Genomic DNA, 22,877 nt, shown 5'->3' on the forward strand with positions numbered 1-22,877 from the left:
CAATCGGCCTCCGCCACAGCAAGCGCAGCCCTGCCCCTTAAAGTCACAGGCCTCCTAGCGCGAAAGTCCACGCCCCCCTGGACGGCTGCGGCCGCACTCGCCACCAGGGGGCAGAGCCCAGAGAAAGGGCTATTTCCCGGACCCGCCCCCTTCGGCTTGGGAAAGCTAAAGCGTGGCAGGGGCCGGACCGGGGAAGCGGAGGAGGCGGGTCTCCATAGAAACCTCCACCTGTTTCCGGCTGGGCTGTGAGAGATTAGGGGCTGCTGCGGGGGCCAATCTCAGCCAGCTCGCCTCTTCCCAGCGGCCTCTGCGGGAGCGGTGGGTGTTGTACACAATCATCATGGCGGCGGCCGGGGCCCCGGATGGTGAGTGCGGCGGGGGTGGCGGGCGCCGGGCCCGGGCTGAGGTTGCGGGCGCTCCTCTGGTGGATGCGGCCCGGCCCTGGGGGGAGAAGCGCGGCTCGGGAACGGAGGTCCGGCGGCGCCCGGACAGCATCCGTTCCCAAGCCCAGCCCGCGGCAAGCGCCCACCCCCTAACCCCCTTGCAGGCATGGAGGAACCTGGCATGGACACGGAGGCCGAGACCGTGGCGACTGAGGCGCCCGCGCGGCCCCTCAACTGCGTGGAGGCTGAAGCCGCGGCGGGGGCGGCGGCCGAGGACTCCGGCGCCGCACGAGGTAGCCTGCAGCCGGCCCCGGCCCAGCCCCCTGGGGACCCCGCAGCCCAGGCCTCGGTCAGCAACGGCGAAGACGCGGGCGGCGGCGCGGGCAGGGAGCTGGTGGACTTGAAGATCATCTGGAACAAGACCAAGCATGACGTGAAGTTCCCCCTGGACAGCACAGGCTCCGAGCTGAAACAGAAGATCCACTCGATTACAGGTAATTCCTGCGGCGCTGACAGCCAGTCTTCCCCACCCCGCCTCCTGATGGCCCTTGCACCGTGCTAGGCACCTGGTGGCTTTCCTTGCATCAGGCACCCCCATCCTCACAGCAGTCTTCTGAAGAGTATTTGGATGCCCATTACTCAGCTGGGGAAAGAGACTCAAGTTTATAGAGCTAGTAAGTTGCAGAACTGGGATTCAAGCCGAAGTCTGACGTTTAGACCCCAGTTTCTCATTAATGTTGCCCTAACATCTCTAATTAAAAAATCACCTAAGGCACTTGTTTTACAGCTTCCGGGCCCTTTCCCAGGAGGTTCTGATTCAGTGGGTCTGGTATGTAGCCAGGAATTTATTTTTAGCAAGTATCTTAGGTAATTCTTCTAAGTGAAGTTGAGGAAACACTGCTATTGACTTTGATGCTGGTTCTTCACAGTTGATTCTGTTTCTTGATTTTACCTTGTTTATAGGGCTTTACCATCTGAAATTTCTTTTCTTTTTCTTTTCTCTCTTTTTTTTTTTTTTTTTTTTTTTTTTTTTTTTTTTTTTTTTTTTTTTTGAGACGGAGTCTCGCTCTGTTGCCCAAGGTGGAGTGCACTGGCGCGATCTCGGCTACCTGCAACCTCCGCCTCCCAGGTTCAAGCGATTCTCCTGCCTTGGCCTCCCGAGTGGCTGGGATTACAGGCGCCCGCCACACCACCCCGGCGGGGCTAGTTTGTTTATTTTAGCTGCCCGCCTCGGCCTCCCAAAGTGCTGGGATTACAGGCATGAGCCACCACTCCTGGCCTTGAACTTTTTTTTTTTTTTAAAGCTTTCTACATGTAGCCTTGTAAACTCCATTAAGAACAGGAGTTTTGTCCCTGTCGGCTTCTGTAACTCTGATGCTTGCGGATTCTCACTTAATATTTGAATGATTTAAATGACTGAGGAACAACTTGGAAAGAATGAGAGCTAATATTTATTGAACAGTTATTGAATGCTAGGCACCGTACTAAATGCCCCACATTGGTCTCATCTCTTAATCCTTGAAACAATTCTATATAGAAGGACCTACTCTCATAAGTCTTCCACAGTTCTAGAAACAGGTTCAGAGGTTGCAAATCTCCCAAGAAAGCTAATAGGTGGTGGAGTCAGTATACACTTTTTGGTCTGTTAACCAAAGAGTTGTGTAGTATCCATACATTTTTCTTTCCTTCCTTCCTTTCACTGTCCACCTTCTACCTTTTCCCAAGGTCTCCCGCCTGCCATGCAGAAAGTCATGTATAAGGGACTCGTCCCCGAGGATAAAACATTGAGAGAAATAAAAGTGACCAGTGGGGCCAAGATCATGGTGGTTGGCTCCACCATCAATGATGTTTTAGCAGTAAACACACCCAAAGATGCTGCGCAGCAGGATGCAAAGGCCGAAGAGAACAAGAAGGAGCCTCTCTGCAGGCAGAAAGTGAGTCCATCTTGTGCTTCTTGGTCCTGAGAAATTTGAGGCTTTGTCCTCTCGAGCCTTGGCTGGTTATATTCTCCCTAGAATAAGCTCCTTTTTGGACAGGGCCCATGATGGAAATTTATGGCAGCAGTTGGGTGCCGCAGAGTGGAGGTGACAACTACCTGAGATTTGCAACTTTGTCTCATCTGGCGGGTCAGTGTGTCTCAAGTCTACCTACTTTAGGATAAGACCTTGGTAAAGGGAGGCTTCAGACCATGTGTTGAAAGGAATCAGACATGGGTTTCTCTCTCCTATTTAGTGCCAGAGAAAAATACCAGTAACTAGAAGTAAGCCCTCATTTTGCACAAGTGCTTACATTTGGCTTTTTGGTTTGTGGCTTTTCCCAAGTCAACAAGCCTGGTTAGGCATGGAAATCAACAACTCTCGGACATTCCTCTAAAACTGACCATTTCAGGAAGCTGAATGAAACTGAGTAGGAAGACAACTACACTGATGGATTTATTTATTTATTTTTTTGTCCTGATGTGTGAAATAGGAGATTGATTTTTTTACATTCTTTGTTCTTTTGGCTGCAAGAGATCCTGCCTTGTCTCGTGCTCATCATAGCCATTAACATTCTTTTATGAATGAGGACAAGTGAGATGATTTTACTGTAGAAGGAAAAGGTTATAAGAATCATCACTTGGTATCTTTTTACCTGGCAAATTCTACTGATTGCTGTGTAACCTCCTGATCATTCTTCCTAGCGTTCCAAGGAAAACAGGTATTCTCAACTGTGTCCGCAGTAGAGTAGATCGACTTGAATCAACATTATTTAGTGACCATAGACACTAAGATGTATGACCAACAGTAAGAGAAGGACACAGTTTGTGTTACATATCCGTAATCACTCATGTGTGCTTCCAAAACCCCAAAGAAGTCTAAAAATGAAAAGTGTTTTTATAAACTTAACAGGACCAGAATTAGTGTGAATTTTCCTCTTTGGTGACAAGGTGCTGCCCCAGACTCCACAGAGAAGATTGTTGTGTATTTTAAAGCAATGTTATCTCTATAAGACTTTGAAAACCCTTAAAGTTCAAAACGCTAGGGTTTCGGATAAGGGGTTGTAAACCTATATTGTCTAATTATCTAAAAGGTGTTGATTTGGAGACTTCACCCCCACATATGGGGTCGCACTGTCTCGAAACCGATTGAGTTTCTTCTCATATTCCTGTTTTCCTCTGCCACATGTATGAAATAGTGAAATGTGAGCGTCAGATAGGAGTGGTCCCACTGGTCACACCCTTGGAGCATAAAACATGCCTCTTAAATACAGGTTTTTACTTACTAATGGTAGCTTAACAGGCCTAGAACTGTTCTCCACAGTACAGGAAGTCTTGTTCAAAAGGTACTTGAAAGGTGTGACTGGAATTGCACTTTCAGCCCATGCTGCTATGTTTCATTGATGCCAATTATGATGCATCACATGACCTAATGAGCGGGATATAGTCCCTTGCCTTTTTATCAGCTTATTAAGGGGTCTGGGGCTGATGTCTGGAGTGAATTTTTGCTAACAGTCTGGCAGTGCTGTGTTTATTCCTCCCAGAGGGATCCCACCATGCCAGTGAGGATTTGAGCTGGCTTGTGGCTGCCTGGTACTTACATTTGATTAAATTGTTACCTTCTATCCATTCATTGTCCTGTAGTTCCAGCTTTTCCAAGCAGTGGCTGTGCCTATAAGGCCACAGATGGAGAAGAAATAAGACTCAGGTGGGCCAGGCAGGAGAGCTGTTTAAGAGGCCTGAACTTAGAATCCTTAAGGAGCTGCCTCAGGGTTCTTGGGGCAGGCTGGTAGGGGTGGAGTTTAGAGGCTTCTTAATGTCAGATTATAGAGTAATCATTTCTTTCCAAAAGGTGGCTCTTCCAGGTTCCTGTTTAGCTGGAGTTAAGGGTAGGGCAGTGAGGAAAACTTCGGCGATGGGCTGGGTCTCCATTTGTTGAAGAACTGCTCTTTCTAGGCAGTTAGACAGATTACCAACATCTTATAGGGTTCGCTGGGAGTTTAAGTTGAAAAAGGTGGGTGCCATTTTTTTGTCTGCTAGGAGAGCAACACCCTTTGTTGCCCTCTTTAGCTTGACGGTTTAATCATTTAAGTGGTGGTTTTTTTTGAGGGGAGAAGGGCAATCTGGAAATCCCGTATGCTCTAGAACTTTGATAGCTAATATGGTAACTAGCTACATGTGGCTGATTAAAATGAAATTAAGAATTCAGTTCCTCAGTCACAGTAGCCGCATTTCAAGTGCGTAATAGTCACAGCAGTAGGTAGTGGCTAGCACAGGTACGAACATCTTCGTCCTCCCAGAAAGTTCTGCTGAACAACACTGTGCTATAGTTTCAAAGGATCCATAGTCTGTCGTCATTAAAAGCTTTTGAGCCAAAACACTAAGGCTTGCTTCATCCTGTCTTTCAAAGGAATCGTAACATGACTAAATGTAGTCAGCTGTGTCATTTCATTCTCTCTTCTGACTTATAGCAACACAGGAAAGTGTTGGATAAAGGAAAACCCGAAGATGTGATGCCATCTGTTAAGGGTGCCCAGGTAAGGTGAATCTCTTTGTGAGCATTCTGAAAATGAGCCAGCCCCACCGTCTGACTTGAGGTTCCTCCAATCCTGTCCCTTCTCTTTTTTCCCTTTTTTTTTTTTTGAGACAGAGTCTTGCTCTGTCGCCCAGGCTGGGGTGCACCACTACACGTGGCTAATTTTTGTATTTTTAGTAGAGACGGGGTTTTACCATGTTGCTCAGGCTAGTATTGAACTCCTGACCTCAGGTGGTCCACCCGCCTTGGCCTCCCAATGTGCTGGGATTATAGGTGTGAGCCACTGCGCTTGGCCCCCTTCTCTTTTTTTCAGACCGTCCCTCCATCTCTTACCATGCTCTTGTGCCTCCAGGAACGCCTGCCAACGGTACCGCTGTCCGGCATGTACAATAAGTCTGGAGGAAAAGTGAGACTCACCTTTAAACTAGAACAAGACCAGCTGTGGATTGGCACTAAAGGTATGTTCTTCCTTGCCTCCTTGCTGGCCCACTGCCTGCCTCTGACACCCAGCAGCACTCACGTTGTAGAGTACGATTCCACCCCTCCTTCTGAAACCTCTCTCTCTCCACTGTGCTTTGCGTGCTTCTGGCTTTTAAATTTGCTTTTAGACGCTCACCTTTTGTTTGGACCCTTTTCCCTCATTGTTTTCATTCTGATCTCAGGGCTGATCCACCAAACATTGGCTCTTCAGTTGCACACAGATTCAGAGGCCCCAAACACATGGCTCAAAGGCCAAATCTGGTCCACAGAAAAAGGTTTTGTGGGATGACACGCAATCTGTAAAAATTGAGAGATTTCACTTAATCTGAATTTTTTTTATTTTTATTTTTTGGCTTCTCTTGAAAAATCAAATGATCTGGTCCTTTGGGGCCTGCATTCTCACATGGCATCGATCCACGAGAGCCGAGTAGTGGTTTCCAGTGGGCCATGCTACAGTCCTCACGGTCCCATTTATCTTAGAAGTAGCCAGCTTTGTTCATTTGTCACCTGCCTGGCCCCTGTAGGTCAGAGTTTGACCCTATAGTAGGTGAAGTTTTCCTAACTGCTGCCTAGGAATCTGCCTGTCCCTCCCCGCCTCGTTGCCCTCTGCCTGCCCCACCCTCGCCTATGCACGGTGTCTGGATCAGCCTTGCTGTTTGCTGGGAAGTGTCTCTGACTGTCCTCCCTCTTCCTTCCCCCAGATGTTTACAAAGTCTTGTCAGTTACACTGCAGAACTGTCTGTCCCTTTCTTTGCCACACTGTTGTGCCAGTTAAAGTTCCCAAGCATCTTCAAATTTGGTCTGTTAAAAGCAAGTTACCCTGTTTCACTGCCGCATCTGTGTTTTCTTCTGTCCTGTCCATCTTGCCTACTGCTTTTTATCCTGGGTACCTGTGCTCAAGGACCTTTGGCTCTAAGGACACATTCAAATGCGTAACCATAGCGTTCAGTGTTCTCAGCACTGGGCCTTAAATTTTGGTTCCAGCTTCAGGCCCGTTTGCCCTGTGGTCCCCTGTGTATTTCAGCCGCATCTTTCTGTGAAACTCCCAGTGTGCTTTGCACAGCTCCTTGTCTTTGCTCATGCTGTGCCCTTACCTGGAATGCCTTCTTCCCATTCCTTGTTATTAATAAAATCTTCCAAGGCCCTACTTAAATGTTCTCTCCGAATGAAGCCTTCCTTGATTCACCCCCCACCCTCCAAATGACTTGCTGCCGCTTCTGTTCATAGAGCGCTTCGTTTATATCCCCAGAGCACTCATTACTCTCTGACTTGTCTGTCCCCCTGTTAGATTCCTGGAGGGAACCGAACATGCCTAAATCACCTGTTTCTGGCCAGCACTGTAGGTATTCAGTGTTCGAGGTAAATGCTAAAGAGAAGTATAGGGGGTCCCATCATCTGACGTTCACTGGTTTCAGGGACAGACCATTTAGTGAGACTCCACTTAACATGGAACCAAGTTTTATGGAGAATAATCGGGGCAGGGGTGGTGGGGAGAGAGAGTTTTTAATCATCTAAAACACAAAAATCAGTGTTCAACCCTATACTGATTGTTAAAATGAGCAAAAATTGAAATGCCAAAAATGCTTGAGTTTTCCGTCAATTTTATGATAACTCGCTGTTTTCTTCATTTCACATTCAACTCTAACTGCATGGTCAAAGCAAGTTTTGCAGAATATCTGAGGGTTCCCCCCAGTTTTTGTAAGGGCCTTTGAACCCTCTGCTACATCATTCTCTTCTGCAGAGCCTGTCCATCTTCCCCTTGTCAGTAGTTAGCTGCCCAGCCTCTGTCGACTTTGCAGGTGATTTTGCTTAGTTCTGTCCCATCGCATTCACTTGCTGAAGTGCATAGACTTCCTGTCTCTTGCTGGACCTCTACTTTTGCTTGTGGGCAGCCTCACTGAAGGCAGTTGCTAAGGCTGATCTGGAAAGACCCTGCCATGAGGATAGGTGCGGGCAGAGAAGTCTGGATGGGAACTAAGTCTGTAAGTGCTCGTTGGTTCCTCGGGGAATATTTCTGTGTCAGGAAGTTTGTATAGGGAACACATCATAACTGTAGGAACTGATAGAACAAGAACTTCCTGACCCTGTATTGGAGTTTTCTTTTTGCTAGTAGGAGCAGCTGCCTTCCTGCTTTGGCCTAAAGGCAGAACTCTAGAAGAAGCTCAATATGTTGGGGCTTCTGAGCCCTTGAAAACCTCCTTACTCACCAGCCCTGTCAAGGACATGAACTACTCATGTTTTCTAGGGTTGAACAAGGCTAAAATTTTCATTCCCACCCATAGCACTGTACCTCTGGAGCCCAAGGGGCAGGCACTCTTCCCACTTGCCCAGGAGTCCTGTCACCTTAGTGTCATAAGCACTCATAAGAGGACAGCTTGTTCTGGGAGTTGGCTACTAGCCACTGGCTTCGTCTTTCTGCTGGCAAGAAGAAGCGGCTATGGAATGACCATCCCAGCAGCGAGTTGGCCTCTCCATGGGGCGTTTTGCTGAGTAAGTGACCCTTAAGGGCTGCTACTCTTGACTAAACTCTGCTAGCTTGTGTAGGAGGAGGCAGTGCTAACAGCCTCAAAAGAATGAGAACAAGCTCCAGGCAGGAAACCGGAAGCCGCTGGGGAAGAGCATGTGCCCTGCTTGTAGGAAAGTTGAATCTGGCTTAAGGTCTGATGTAGTGATCAGGAGTATATGTCCAGAATTGCCCAATTTTCGGAGTTTTCAAGAGAAGCCAGAAATCTGTTGTATATTTTTGTGATATCTCCAGACATTTCAGGATGAAAGGTGTTTTAAAAGTTTCCATCTTAAAGACAACTGCTGCCCAGGTCCTGCTTTAGGGCCCACTGTTGTAGAGCTGCTAGAAGTCCAAACCTAAATGAACATCTTCAGGTTCCTTCTCCCCAGCCCCCAGTTTTCAGAGACTGAGGCCCACAGAACTGCAGTAAAATGTCTTAAGTCCCCAACTAGACCAGAACCGTGGTCTCTAAATTCCTAGTCTGTTTGGCCAACTTACCTATTTTTAGACTCTACCTTTCCAGATTTTTCTTTCTGCAAAGGCTACAAGTTTTTTTCCACTTGGTTTAGCTGTTTGCTGAGCCTCCCCGCCCGCCTCCCCCCGCGCCCGGTCCCTGAGGTGTCTGCTGCTCTGGGGTGGCTGTGTCCTGTTGTGCAGGTGCACCACGCCTCCCCCTGACCTCACCCAGTTCCGCTTCACTTGGCTCACTCCCGGCAGTGTCATCTCACTCCAGGCATCCGTTGCTGCCCCCCTCTCTTACCTGCCATCCTCTTAAACTCACCTCAATGTCTTCTGACCCCATGTGACCAGTGGTATCTCAAGTGTTAATCATAAGAGGTTATAAATGTTTTAAGAGAACTTCATAAAAGTGTGTGAATATGGAGTGGGGAGGACTTGAGGAGGGAGGCGGGAGAAGGAAGCAGGGTCGTGGTATAGAATCTAGCCCTAAAACCCAGGCAGTCCCCTGCCCTTGTGAGAGCCACAGGAGAATGTGTTTCCTCTGTTTGTAGGCCTTTTGACTCTCCCCACTGCCCAATACTTTAGCCAATGCCGGGCTTGCATAAGGTTACAAAGGAATTTCTTGGGTATTTATTTATTTATTTATTTTTTATTGTTTTTTTGTTGAGACGGAGTTTCGCTTTTTGGCCCAGGGTGAAGTGGCACCATCTCGGCTCACTGCAACCTCCGCCCCCCAGGTTCAAGCGATTCTCCTGCCTCTGCCTCCCGAGTAGCTGGGATTATAGGCGCCCACCACCAAGCCTGGCTAATTTTTTGTGTTTTTAGTAGAGACGGGGTTTCACCATTTTGGCCAGGCTGGTCTCGAACTCCTGATCTCAGGTGATCCACCTGCCTCGGCCAAATCCTAACTCCCAAAATGTTAGGATTACAGGTGTGAGCCACTGTGCCTGGCCTTTCTTGGGTATTTATTAACCATCAGACTTTAAAAAGTAATCCCAGGGAAGATACATCTCTGCCCTCAGAGACCTTTACTATACCATTGCCAAACCCAGTTTCCCACTTGCTCCTGCGGAGTTCCCAGCTCCCACACAAGGCCTTATGTGCACTGGTCAGAAGACCCTGTCATGTTGTCCCCTGAGTGCATGGTGCCAGTCACTTAAGTTTACCGTAGATCCCACAGCCACCAGACCTGATGAGGGACTGCTGAGTCAGAGGAGTTAGAACAGGAGGGCCTTTGAATAATCGCTGTAATCCCTCTCAACTTAGAGCGGACTGAGAAATTGCCCATGGGCTCCATAAAAAATGTGGTCAGTGAACCTATCGAAGGACATGAAGACTACCACATGATGGTAAGTAGCGCTGGCTGAGTCCAGCCTCTCACTAGACTCCTGCTTCACCTGGCAGGAAACAGTTTTAACTGAGCATGTTTAATGGAAGCAAACTCAGTCTCCAGAAGATGCACTTTTTTAAGACCCTCATGTTTTTTTCATCTACTTCGAACTTAATCCATGGCCTCTATTCCTAGTTCTGTTTATTTTGTACCCCCCAACACACACCTTCCATCGGTTTAAAGGGGATATATTTTCTCTTACCTCTTTTAGAAAAGTCTTTTGCCTCCCTCTTGTCATGTGTTGTTTCTAGATCAGGAAAACAAATATAAAGAGGAGGAATAGCTGGTGGATTTTCATTATAAGTTTTGTCTTGCGTATAAAACAAGACTTGCCCCAGCCTTGGTGTTGGTGAGGGCACCAGGCAGCCTCTTTTCTGTAATAATGATGCCGCTCTTGCCAGGCCCAGTGGCTGAGGGCCTTGTGGGGAGGACAGGCTCTGTGGAGCATCTATTCTGCATAGAGGCCACTCTGCAGAGAGCAGGCTTCCTGCAGGAAGACAGAATGTTTGGACATGGTCCGCAAGTCTGCAGAACAAAGCAAAAAATTCATTCCTCCCGTAAAATGAGCAGCTTGGGCAAAGTTTCCAAAATTTTCCCAGCGCTCTTTGGAGGGGCCACATTGACAACGAAGTTGATTCTGCCGTTGCCCATCAGGGTCCTGGCCTGAGCAGCTGTAGTGTGAGGGTGGGGCCTCCTGCCATTGTTCATCCAAGGAGGCAGGCCTTTCAGTGTCCATTCCATGGTGATGAAGCCACATCCGCCCCATCCCGGGAAGAAGGAACTAGTGGTTTGGCCTGTGGATTGGGGTACCAAGTCCCAGGCAGAGAGAGGTGTTGGAAGATCCTCTTGCTATAGAAAAAAAACAAAGGGGCTTAAAGTATGGTGGACAAGGGAGGCAGCCCTGTCGGCATCCTGCCCAGTGCTGCTGTAGCAAGGCCGTAGCTGGGAGTGCAGTCCCTAGGCTGTGGGGCTCCTGGGGTTTTGTCTTCTGGAAGTGATGATGATGTCACTGGGGCTTCTCTCAGGCCCCCAGCAGCCCTTCCACCCTACTCTTTCTGTGGTCTTTTTTTTTTTTTGGAGACAGAACCTTGCTCTGTCACCAGGCTGGAGTGCAGTAGCACTATCTCGGCTCACTGCATCCTCTGCCTCCCAGGTTCAAGCGATTCTCCTGCCTCAGCCTCCCGAGTAGCTGGGACTATAGGCGCACGCCATCACACCCAGCTAATTTTTGTCTTTTTAGTAGAGACGGGGTTTCACCATGTTGGCCAAGATGTTGGTCTCAATCTCTTGATCTCGTGATCTGCCCGCCTCAGCCTCCCAAAGTGCTGGGGTTACAGGCGTAAACCACTGTGCCCAGCCCTCTGTCTGTAGTCTTTGTTATAAAGATTGCAAACAGATTGGTTTGCCCTGGTTGGTGATTTTTTTTCTGTTTTAACAGTTGGGCCAGGCGCAAAGAAAGAAAGAAAAAAAAAAGAAAGAAAAAAAAAGTTGGAGTTGAATATTTTTAACTGGGCCCCATCACTCCTTTTTGAATAATTTGTGTTACCAGTCGCACCCTATAGGGTTTGTAGCCTGAGTTTTCAAGCGGCCTGGTGGTAGGAAGTACAAGGAAGTTGAGTGGACTGTTTTGGACTTCTTTGGAGGAATTGGTGTGGATGGGTAATGACTTAGTATTTCATTGAAAAGTTCATTTCTCTCGAGTTATTTCCGGCAGAGGATAGCTCTGATAGCCCCCTTCTCTTTTCCAAACACCTTTACCTTTGTCCTAATGAAAGTACGTAGTTATCTCTTTGTGCAGATGCCATTTCTTTAACTAAATTAACATGTCATCATTCACAGTTGGAAAACTGTGGCTGTGCTTTTTCATTTTTAGAGAAATGTTTTTAAAATACAGAAAAGAGGCTGGGCGCAGTGGCTCACACCTGTAATCCCAGCACTTTGGGAGGCCGAGGCAGGTGAATCACTTGAGGTCAGGAGTTCAAGACCAGCCTGGCCAACATGGTGAAACCCTGTCTCTACTGAAAATAGAAAAATTAGCCGGGCGTGGTGGCGTGCACCTGTAATCCCAGCTACTTGGGAGGCTAAGGGAGGAGAATCGCTTGAACGTGGGAGGCGGAGGTTGCAGTGAGCTGAGATTGCACCGCTGCACTCCAGCCTGGGCAACAGAGCGAGACTCCAGCTCAGAAAAAATACAAATAAAATACAGAAAAGAAAGAGAATAACTGTCACAAGCCCATATATCCGACACTGAGAAGTGGCAATTATAAATATTTTGTAATTTGCTTTAATTTTTTTTTTAAATAAAAGAAATAAAGTTTATTCACAGCAATGATGGCCCCACTGTCTTCCCCTCCCCCCATTACCATCGTCATGTGTCACGTGCGTCCTTCCCATCTATCCATTCTTTTATTTACACGTGTATCCACGAACAAGATGGAGTATTGTTTTGTGCTTCCAGTTTTCATAAATGGTATCATGTATTGTGGTACAACTTACTTTTCTTTGGTTCAACATAAGAATCTGTTAGTATTAACTGTAGATCCATATGGACCCAGTTGATACCTCTTTAAAAAGAACTCCAGTATTGGTGTGATTAAGCCTTGTCACTTTGAATTCTACATTCCCTTACTGACAGATATGTAGGTTGTTGCCAGGTGTTTGTGGTTTCAGACAGTGCTGCAATGAACATTCATACCTGTTTTCTTGAGCATGTGTGACAGGTTTTCTAGGGCAGTGTTTCTCAAACTGTGGTCCCTGGATCAGTAGTGTTGCATCACCTGGGAGCTTGCTAGTTTCTCAGGCCCCACCCCAGACCTCCCCAAATTAGAAACTTCACAGCGGTGGAGCCTGCTGATCTGTGTTCCAACAAGCCCTCTAGATGGCTCTGATGACCACTTAGGTTTGAGAACCACTGCTTTAGGGTTGGCTCAGCTTAACCCTTACCCTGCCTGTTTTTGTTTTTGGTTGGGAGAACGCTCCCCACGTGCAAAGTTCTGTTTGGTTTTTCTTCCCTTTTTAATTAACTCATATCCCAACCCTCCCCCATGTTTGTCCTGCCTGATTGGTCTCCCGACCTGAAGTACCGCTTGGTTTTCCTTTTTCCCTTCCAGGCATTTCAGTTGGGACCCACGGAAGCCTCTTACTACTGGGTGTACTGGGTTCCAACTCAATATGTGGATGCAATCAAAGACACTGTGCTGGGGAAATGGCAGTATTTTTGAAAGCACTTTCACCTCTGGCCCAGGAGACTGACCCAAAGTGAAGGACATTGCCGGGAGAGGCCTGCAGCATCCCTGGATTTCAGAGTTCTGGAACTTTGTTCACAAAAAATCTATATTCAGTCTGAGGTGATGTGGTGACTGAAGCCAGAGGTGATGTACTTTCACCATTAGCTTAATTTTAACTTAAAATGACCAGTTCCCTTTCTTGTAGTCAGCTTCATACCATTTTTAAACTCAATACGATGGAAATCAATAAATCTGAATTCCGAACATGTTGTGTGGAATACTCTTAAGTGTGTTTGAGAGTAGATCTGCCAATTATGTTGACAAGGGAATGATCAAAAGCTTTGTTTTTTTTTTTTTTTTTTAAAAAGGCGGTTTCAATTGAAATATTTTCATACATCTTTGGTTGCAAACATTTGGACTGCATTGCAATGAGTTGGGGTGTTTTTTTTTTCCTTTTTTGTATAAAATTGTATGCAAAATGGAGGGGGGTTAGTAAGCCATATATTTCTGTCCATTGATTCAGATTTAATTCTTTCCCTTTTTCATTCTCTCGCTTCCTCGATTTGAGTTTTTGTTTTAAGAACCCAAAGATGTCAGTTCCTCTTTTGGTACCTCATCAACGCTTCCTTTCCTGGGCTCCCTCCCGCCGTGCTGCTGCTGCCTGTGAACGCACGGTGGGAGAGGAAGAGCTGCTCGGTCTTGGGCAGGGAGCTCTCACACTTGCTGTGGTGTTCGTTGAGCAGCAGAGTATCTCCCAGTGGCTCCTGTTTAAACGTCTTGCCCTTTGGGCCCCATCTCCGAGGAGTTCCATTGCCGATTGGATGATTGTCTGCACCCCTCTCTGAGCTTGGCTTAGAGGCCCAGCCTGGCATGGTTGTGCCTGGGCTGTGCCACTCAAAAACCCCAGCTCCCAAGCAGACAAAGGCCTCTTCCATGAGGAGCCAGGTAGAAGATAGACTATACAGCCGTATCGCTGCAGATCCAGATATAAACTTCTTTCTTTGGAAGTTTTCAAGAAATTCTTAAGCAGTCCAAGGATGATTTCAATTATGCTTCTCCATTGGGTCCTTCTGCTCATGCATTCAGTTCAAGTGTCCTTTATCCCAGGTTCAGAGATGCTGCCTTTCTCAAGAAGACATCTGACCCTAGCAGGTTGGCCAATGCTATTGAACAACAAAAATGGGATAAATTGCTTTCATGATTAGCTCACCCTCTTCTGGTTTTAGCCCTTCTGCCCTTCTGTTCTTTGTACACGTGAACTTCTGTCATCTCCGTCTGGCTTGGTTGCCTCTGAAAGGAGGGAAAGTCTCTTGGTAAATGATCTCCTTTGTGCTGTTTGCTGTTTCTCTGCTGCTGTCTTTGCAGTTCTCCTCTCACTGGTTGCAGGCTCTCATAGTAAGGTTTGGCGAGAAATGTTCCAAACGTCACATTTTGGATTCTAGGCTGTCATCCCTCGTTCTGTGAAACGTATTAGCATGTGTTCGCCCAAGATGACTATTTCTTGTGAGCCAGTTAATGATGATATTGTACGCCCTTCCCTTCTAAGCTGTAGTTCAGGAATCCAGCCCACATAGACTCTTGCTTTCCATGGTGTGTTCAATGCCAAGTGATGCATCTAGGCAGGAAAATCTACTCTTTGCTTTTTTGGGGGCAATTAGTACATTTGTGAAGTGCAGCATCCAAGAAACAGCCTGTTTTTCATCCCTTGAGAAAGGAGCAGTCATTGCAGCTTTTCTGTCCTTGTCGGCCTGCAGTTCCTGAGGAAAAGAGTGCATCTGAGCTACTTGTCCAAGCCTCTGTCTGCAGGTGACAGGTTTCGGGGAAAATGAGATGCATTAAGTAGACCGTCATCTCGGGTCAGACACTGCCCCTTTTGTTTGCCAATGCCCCAGTCCTAGAGACTTGTCCTGACAGTGCCGCACACCTACTTTCGATCTCTCAGAGCAGGCGGCTCCGTCCCCAGGCTGGCCTGGCTGCTCTTGGAGGCCTCTTCACTTGCTCCCCTTATTGCCCCATTCTTGTGGCTCGCCAGGCCACTTGGCCTCCCCTCTTGCCAGTGACAGCAAGCGTTTCCATCATCTCCCTGCTGCCCAAGGGCCAACTGCTTCTCACTCAGGCTGGTGTCGTTTCAGGAGGACCAAAGCCTGCGTGAGTGTTTTTATTTTCAGTAAAATGGTGCTTTTTTCCTTACTTCGAGATACTATATATAAATAATAATGTAAATGACACCTTTTCGTATGGAGCTGTTTGAGTATTGCTTTACAGAGCTTACTAAATCAGCTTCAGCAATCTTGAGCTGTGTGGCTCCTCACCCTGTCTGCATGGAAGACCTTGCTGGAAGCTCTCGGGAGAGCAGACATAACACCAGAAGCCACTGGGAGAAGTGTTTTCGATCGTGTCTGGGTCACAGTAGTATTCACTGTTCAGTCATCGAGTTCCGTGAGCAGTCTCTTCATATATTTCTTACAGTCTGGAGTGTACTGACTAAATCTGTGTAAGCAAATTGAAATACTCTTTCTCTTAGGTAGCGTCACAGTGGTTTTTTTTTCCTCAGGATAATTTCTATACAGTTTCCTCACTGTCAGAGGGAGCAGATCTTTCCCTCACTGTGGCAGGGGGCGTGCAGGTGGATAAAGGAAGAGCTGGTTTCCGGAGAGTGACCATAACAGCATTGACTGGAAGCCAGAGATGGAGGGGGTGGCCATCTCTTACACACTGAACACCTCTCAGAGCCCCCTGAGGGCTTCTTTGTCTTCTAGAATCTGTACCAGTGGTCCTCCTGCAGGTTCTGGCTCACAGACATCATCACGCTTTTCTTTCGCTCCCTGAGGCGCCTTGGCAGAAGAACATGACCCTGTGAGCCAGGCCCCCTCAGCTCTGCTTCAGATCACAGAACGCAGACAGACTCGCGAGTTGCTAGACCTCTTTGGTATTAAGTGTTTGAATCCATGATGGGCCTTTTGCAAGTAGCGTTAGCTCTTTTTAAATGTTGAACTGAGCTAAGGATGCACTTTCTTGTGGGCATAGAAGGGGCCCACGTGAGGCCCTGAGTAGGCTCCTTAGTTGCTGCTTTACCTAATGAGGGCCAAAGAGATTAACTCTGCCTCATTGCCATGTTTCAGAAAAGTTGCCATATTTCACCCAGAAGGGGCTCGTTTTCCTCTTACTCTTACTTTAACCATGTGCCTGGAGGAGCCGTTCTGGGCTCTTGCACTTGCCCAACCTTTCTTTGCCAGGGGCAGAGAAGGGAAAGGGGGTAGATTGAGTGTGCCAAGGGCCGTGCAAGGGCAGGCTTGCTTTCCACCCATCTGCTGAGGGAACCCTCGCCTCTTGCTCCTTGCCTCTGTTCACGCCTGTTGTCTTGGAAAAGGATGGTCCCTTTGTCTTAAGGCTTTGTGATAAAGGCATCTCCAGTTAGGATCGGCACCTGTTTCCTTCATCATAGTGCCTGGCAGCCTTTCTGAAGTTACAGGTGGTTGGGAGCCCTCTCACGTGCAGAACATCTGGTAGATTGACCTGCCAGGCTGGGTGGTTCTACTGCTTTCTCAATTTCTAAGAACCTTTTTTTTTTTTTTTCCCTTAAAGAGTTCTGCAGAATTATTTGACAATATTTGTAAGTACCATGTTTCCTTGTGGTGTACGCTCTGTTCTCGTTTCTGTTTTTAAATCAAATGCCTGTTTGGGAGGAGATGAACGTATTTAGTCTATTAGATTTGCGCTGCTGGATTTTTTTTTTAAAAGTGTAACCTTGACTAGCTGTCTTATTGTTTATCCTGTAAGATTAGTCTATTGATTAAAGTTTGATAATTAATTGCGTCTCTTTTTCCTTCCAATTCTTCATGCGCCTAATTCATACTGGGGCTTAACCAACATTTGGAATTGGGCCCAGAGCCATTTCTTTGCCAGTTGTGGTCTTATTTGGCTTTAAGTATATTCAAATGTATTCTCTGCTGAAACAGTTGACGTTTACTCTGCAAAATGGTGAAAGTGACTGGCGTGCCAGTGAGCCACACTCCTGTTACAGTAGCATGGTCTGCTCCCTGGTCGGCCCTGGCCTCCACATGTTGGAAGAGAAGCTGCCTCTCTGTACTCATACCTCCCAACTAGTGCCATGGGCAACCCCACCTGGCCGTTCAGCTTTCGAGGACATGTTTTAGAAAACACTGAGATTGGAGCTACAGGTTTAGCCCCCAGCTATAAAGACCCAGGAGTCGGGAGGAAGAAAATCTGTTACCAAAAAATGGGCCAGGCTCAGTGGCTTACACCTGTAATCCCAGCACTTTGGACACCACGGTGGGAGGATCCCTTGAGCCCAGGAGTTTGAGACCAGCCTGGGCAACATAGCAAGAGCCCCATCTCTACAAAAAATACAGATACCGGCCGGACACAGTGACCCACACCTGTAATCCTAGCACTTTGGGAGGCCGAGGCAGATGGATCACCTGAGGTCAGGAGTTTGAGACCAGACTGGCCAACATGGTGAAACCCCGCCTCTGCTAGAAAATACAAAAATTAGCCAGATGTGGTGTCAGGTGCCTGCCCCAGCTACTTGGGAGGCTGAGACGCAAGAATCGCTTGAACCCCGGAGGCAGAGGCTGCAGTGAGCCGAGGTTGTGCCACTGCACTCCAGCCTGGGTGGCAGACGAGATTCTGTCTCAAAAAAAAGGTGGAGACTAAAACAGAATCCTTGGTATATGAAGAATGATGGAGTTTGTCCCTGCTGGTCTTACTTCTTCCTGTCAGGGGGAGGGGGTCAGCTCTTCACTTTTTCCCAGTACCTCATAATCTTGAAACAACACTGCTGGATGCTTAGGGATCTGACTGCTACATGGGGGAGGGGGAGCAGTGGGATTGTGTCACGTGCTATCCGTTGGCTGATGCCCACCTAGAGAATCTGCTGTCTGGTACTTCTAGGCTGGGTGTGGTGGATCATGCCTGTAATGCCAACACTTGGGAGGCTGAGGCGGGCAGATACCTGAAGTCGGGAGTTCGAGACCAGCTTGACCAACATGGAGAAATTCCATGTCTACTAAAAATACAAAATTAGGCGGGCGTGGTGACCCGTGCCTGTAATTCCAGCTACTCAGGAGGCTGAGGCAGGAGAATTGCTTGAACCCGGGAGGTGGAGGTTGCAGTGAGCTGAGATCGCGCCATTGCACTCCAGCCTGGGCAGCAAGAGTGAAACTCCATCTCAAAAAAAAAAAAAAAAAAAAGAGACCACCTAGCAGGATGTTTTGACCTCTTGCTATGTGCCAGGCAAATGCTGCTTCTCGAGGCCTCCAGCCCTGGAGCACCTTTGGGTGCTCTTCCACCACATACTTGCTCTAAACACTCTGCATTCAGGTCCTGTGACATCAGCTCCTTATGTCTTAGTGTGAAGAATGTTATGTGCATTATGTAGTCAACACCACACCACATCCCTCCTGTGACCCCTGCTTCGGCCACTAGAGGAAATCTTAGGTTCAGAGAAGTTAGATGGCTTAGCCAACGCCACATGCCTGTTACCAAGTGAAGCTACAATTCAGAACCCAGCTTTGCCTGATGCTTAAGTCTGTGCTCTTAGATACTTACCTCGTACTTGAGAAGTTAGGAAAGAACCCAGCTGCTTTATTTTGCTTTCAGATTTTTTCTTTCCTCGGTTTTGCTGTGTGTCCTAAGGGCACTAACCTGGGTGCATGACTTGCTTTTTTAAATTTTGAACCTTGGCATTTGTTTATTGGCTTTATTAATTAGCCTTGCGTATTAATAAAGTTAATTTGTCAGTTAAATTTGTTTAATTGGTTTTATTTATTAGCTGGCTACCACTTAAAACATTAAAACAGTAACACATGCACTTGATAAAGAATTTCAGGTGATAGGTAAGTCTTTCACTCAGTTCTCCTAGCTTCTCAACCCCAGCACCAAATCATCCCTGAAGAAGTAGAATTCACATTACGCTCAAGTACTTAAGTGTGCATCCCAGGGGCAGAGGACCAATCATTCCCACTTAAGCCACTTCCTAGAGTGGGGTGAGTGGACTCCTCCGTGGGAACTTAGCAGGAGGGAGCCGGCACTGGGGAAGCACCTCAGCAGCGCTCAGACTCCAAACCTGACATTTTTCTTGAGCTCTTGCTCATTATCCGTTGCCTGCTCGGGTATCCCACAGACACCTCAAATTCAATGCATCAAATCCAATCCTCTGGTCCCTGCTTTAGACCACAACTCACCCAGTACTGGTAGGTTGGGAGATAGCTTAGACACAACTGATCAGATTCTGCCATTTATTTGTTTTATTTTATTTATTTTGAGATGGAGTCTCTGTCGCCCAGGCTGGAGTGCAGTGGCGTGATCTCGGCTCACTGCAACCTCTGCCTCCCGGGTTCAAGCGATTCTCCTGCCTCTGCCTCCCAAGTAGTTGGTATTACAGGCACCTGCCACCGTGCCTGGCTAATTTTTGTATTTTTAGTAGAGAAGAGGTTTCGCCATGTTGGCCAGGCTGGTCTCGGACTCCTGACTTCAGGTGATCCACCCACCTCAGCCTCCCAAAGTGCTGGGATTTCAGGTGTGAGCCACTGCACCCCATCTATTTGTTTTTCAATTCTTTTTTAGAAAGAGGGTCTCCCTCTGTTGCCCAGGCTGGAGTGCCATGGTGCAATCATAGCTCACTGTAGCCTCTAATTCCTTGACTCAAGTGATCCTCCCACCCAGCCTTCCAGGTTCTGCCATTTTATTCCCAGAATCTCTTGCCAATCCATCTCTCTTTATCCCAACCTCCAAATCTGGGACTAACCGGTACTAGGCATGTGGCACCACACTCAGCTAATTTTTAATTTTTTTGAAGAGACAGGGTTTCACGATATTGCCCAGGCTGGTCTTAAACTCCTGGCCTCAAAGTGCTGGGATTAACAGAACAGGCATGAGCCACCATGCCAGGCCCCTCATGATACTTTTTAAAGTCCAGGCCTTATAAACTGTCCCACCTTCCAGATTTGTTTCCTCATAGTCAGATTCAAGTGACATGATTTTCGCAGGAGTGCCTCAGAGGTGACGTGACCTCGGTGCCTCACATCGGGAGCAGCATAGGAGGTTGGCTTGTTGCGTCATTGGTGATGCTGAGTGTGATAACCTCCACCTAGGTTGTACCTATCTCCCTTACAAGGTGGTGAGTTCCTGGAGATGGGAGACAAACTATATGGTGTGAAACTGTACTCAGGCTCCAGGAGTGCTTAACACACAGTGGGTACTTCCTTGTTTGTGGAGCGAGTGAGGGAACTTGCTGTGTGGAGGACACAGTGAGAAGACGGAAGCAGCTCCACTGGAGATGGGGTGGGGCTGGCTGGAGACAGGGCTGGGACCAGGTCATGACAGGCTTCACAAGCCACCCTTTCCTAGTGGGAACGGTGTACAACAGGCACAGATCCTCAGAGGTGTCTTCAGCAGCTATTAAATACCATATGCATACAATTCCATTTACCCTGTTCTTGAATTCACACACTTTGGAATGCTACATTTGGCCAGTTTGCTGCCTATCTATAGCGGCACAGAAGTCTCTCAGCAGAACATTCTGATAAGCTCTTAGAGCAGAAAGAACAGAAAGGCCTTTGCTATTGCTTGAACAACCAGACCCTAAATGGCCCTGGGGATGAATGATCTGTGTGTGTGAGATCCAGTAAATGTCTTCCCTCATTCTGGCTTCTTCGGGGCTTACACCAGCTACTGGATGACGTGAATGGGCTGTTTCACTGCAGGCGTCTGCTGAAGATAGTAGCAAAGCAGGCACTCAAGTGGCAGTACAGTCAGACTTTGTGATCTTACGCAGACACAATCACAGACGCTTTTTTTGGCAAAATGTACAGCTGCCATGGGATTTAAAATAGCCAGAACAACTTGGGGACTATACCGGACGTTCCAATCAAAGGAATAACACACAGCCTGTTTACTCCCGATTTGATCACCAGTGCTTAGTAAGTGCTCAAGCTATTGTTAAATAAATGCAGTTGTAAAAAAACAATGAAGAAGCACCTTATCCTCCAATTTGGCAGTTTTCCAAGATATGTTGCTGAGTATTGAAAAAAAATAAAAAAGGTCTAGTCTAACAATGTATGATTTTCATGACTGAAAAGGATATGCTTTCTATTGCTAAAAAGGGGCCAGGCTCAGTGCCTCACGCCTGTAATCCCAGTACTTTGGGAAGTGGAGGCAGGAGGATCTTTTGAGCCCAGAAGTTCAAGACCAGCCTGGGTAACACAGTGAGACCCCATCTCTATAAATAACTTAAAAAATTAGTAGTGGTGTGCCTACTTGGGAGGCTGAGGGAGGAGGATGGCCTGAGCCTGGGACGTTGAGGCTGCAGTGAGCCACTATCATGTCACTGCACTCAGACTGAGTGACAGTGAATGTCTCAAAGAAACGAAAATGAGGTTTGCATTCGACCCAGCAATCCCATTACTGGATATACATAAAGGAATAGAAACCATTCTACCATAAAGACACATGCATGGCTGTGTTCACTCACTACAACACTATTCACAATATCGAAGACATGACATCAACCTAAATGCCCATCAATTGCAGACTGGGTAAAGAAAATGTGTAGGCTGGGTGCAGTGGCTCTCGCCTGTAATCCTAGCACTCTGGGAGGCCAAGGCAGGCAGATCACTTGAGGTCAGGAGTTCGAAACCAATCTGGCCAACATGTTGAAACCCTATCTCTAATAAAAATACAAAATAAGTATCTGGGCATAGTGGCGGACGCCTGTAATCCCAGCTACTCAGGAGGTTGAGGCAGGAGAATCACTTGAACTGGGGAAGCGGAGATTGCAGTTAGCCAAGATTGCGCCATTGCATGCCAGCCTGGGCGACAGAGCGAGACTGTCTGAAAAAAAAAGAAAATGTGGGCCGGGCGCGGTGGCTCAAGCCTGTAATCCTAGCACTTTGGGAGGCCTAAACAGGCGGATCACAAGGTCAGGAGATTGAGACCATCCTGGCTAACACAGTAAAACCCCATCTCTACTAAAAAATACAAAAAAACTAGCCGGGCGAGGTGGCGGGCGCCTGTAGTCCCAGCTACTCGGGAGGCTGAGGCAGGAGAATGGCGTAAACCCGGGAGGCGGAGCTTGCAGTGAGCTGAGATCCGGCCACTGCACTTCAGCCTGGGCGACAGAGCAAGACTCTGTCTCAAAAAAAAAAAAAAAAAAAAAAGAAAATGTGTATACACATACATGCAGACACACACACACCATGGAATACTATGCAGCCATAAAAAATAATGAGATCATGTCCCTTACAGCAACATGGATGCAGCTGGAACCAGTATCCTAAGTGAACTAACACAGGATCAGAAAACCAAATACCACGTTCTCACTTGTAAGTCTGAGCTAAACATTGAGTAAACATGGACGGAAGGGAACAACAGGCACCGGGGCCTACTGGAGGGTGGAGGGTGAGGATCCAAAAAAGACCCATCGGGGGCTGGGCACAGTGGCTCACACCTGTAATCCCAGCACTTTGGGAGGCTGAGGTGGGTGGATCACCTGAGGTCAGGAGTTCATGACCAGCCTGGCCAACATGGTGAAACCCCGTCTCAACTAAAAATATAAAAAATTAGCCAGGTGTGGTGGCAGGTGCATGGTAGCGGGTGTAATCTCAGCTACTTGGGAGGCTGAGGCGGGAGAATCACTTGAACCTGGGAGGTGGAGGTTGCAGTGAGCCAAGATCGGGCCACTGCACTCCAGCCTGGGCGACAAGAGTGAAACTCCGTCTCAAATAAAAAAAACCCATGGGGTGTTATGCTTATTACCTGGGTGAAATAATCTGTACACCAAACCCCATGACACATAATTTACCTATATAACAAACGTGCACATATACCCTTGAACCTAAATAAAAGTTTAAAAAAAAAAAAGAAGAATATGCCTGCCTAACATGCCTGAAATAACTCTAG

General features: G+C 47.4%; 1 protein-coding gene and 1 long non-coding RNA gene across 8 annotated transcripts; one reads left to right on the plus strand and one right to left on the minus strand.

Annotated features, from left to right (window-relative positions):
* Positions 1–308: 308 nt before the first annotated feature.
* Positions 309–16,767, plus strand: UBFD1 (ubiquitin family domain containing 1). Of its 7 annotated transcripts, none has more exons than XR_001441669.3 (8): positions 325–365; positions 548–877; positions 2,109–2,317; positions 4,830–4,895; positions 5,247–5,352; positions 6,663–6,733; positions 9,606–9,688; positions 12,840–16,767. XR_001441669.3 is itself a non-coding variant. In NM_001266120.1 (7 exon segments), coding segments are annotated over 7 exon segments (930 nt in total). In that variant the 5' UTR covers positions 309–340; the 3' UTR covers positions 12,951–13,276.
* LOC144338134 (uncharacterized) lies at positions 11,131–21,029 on the minus strand. Its single transcript, XR_013411975.1, has 2 exons — positions 19,487–21,029; positions 11,131–11,631 (listed from the first exon to the last, which is right to left on the minus strand). It is a non-coding gene; the product is annotated as an uncharacterized LOC144338134 (long non-coding RNA).
* Between the last annotated feature and the right edge of the window lie 1,848 nt (positions 21,030–22,877).

The sequence above is a fragment of the Macaca mulatta genome, chromosome 20, assembly GCF_049350105.2.
Source record: "Macaca mulatta isolate MMU2019108-1 chromosome 20, T2T-MMU8v2.0, whole genome shotgun sequence".
Lineage (NCBI taxonomy): Eukaryota > Metazoa > Chordata > Mammalia > Primates > Cercopithecidae > Macaca > Macaca mulatta.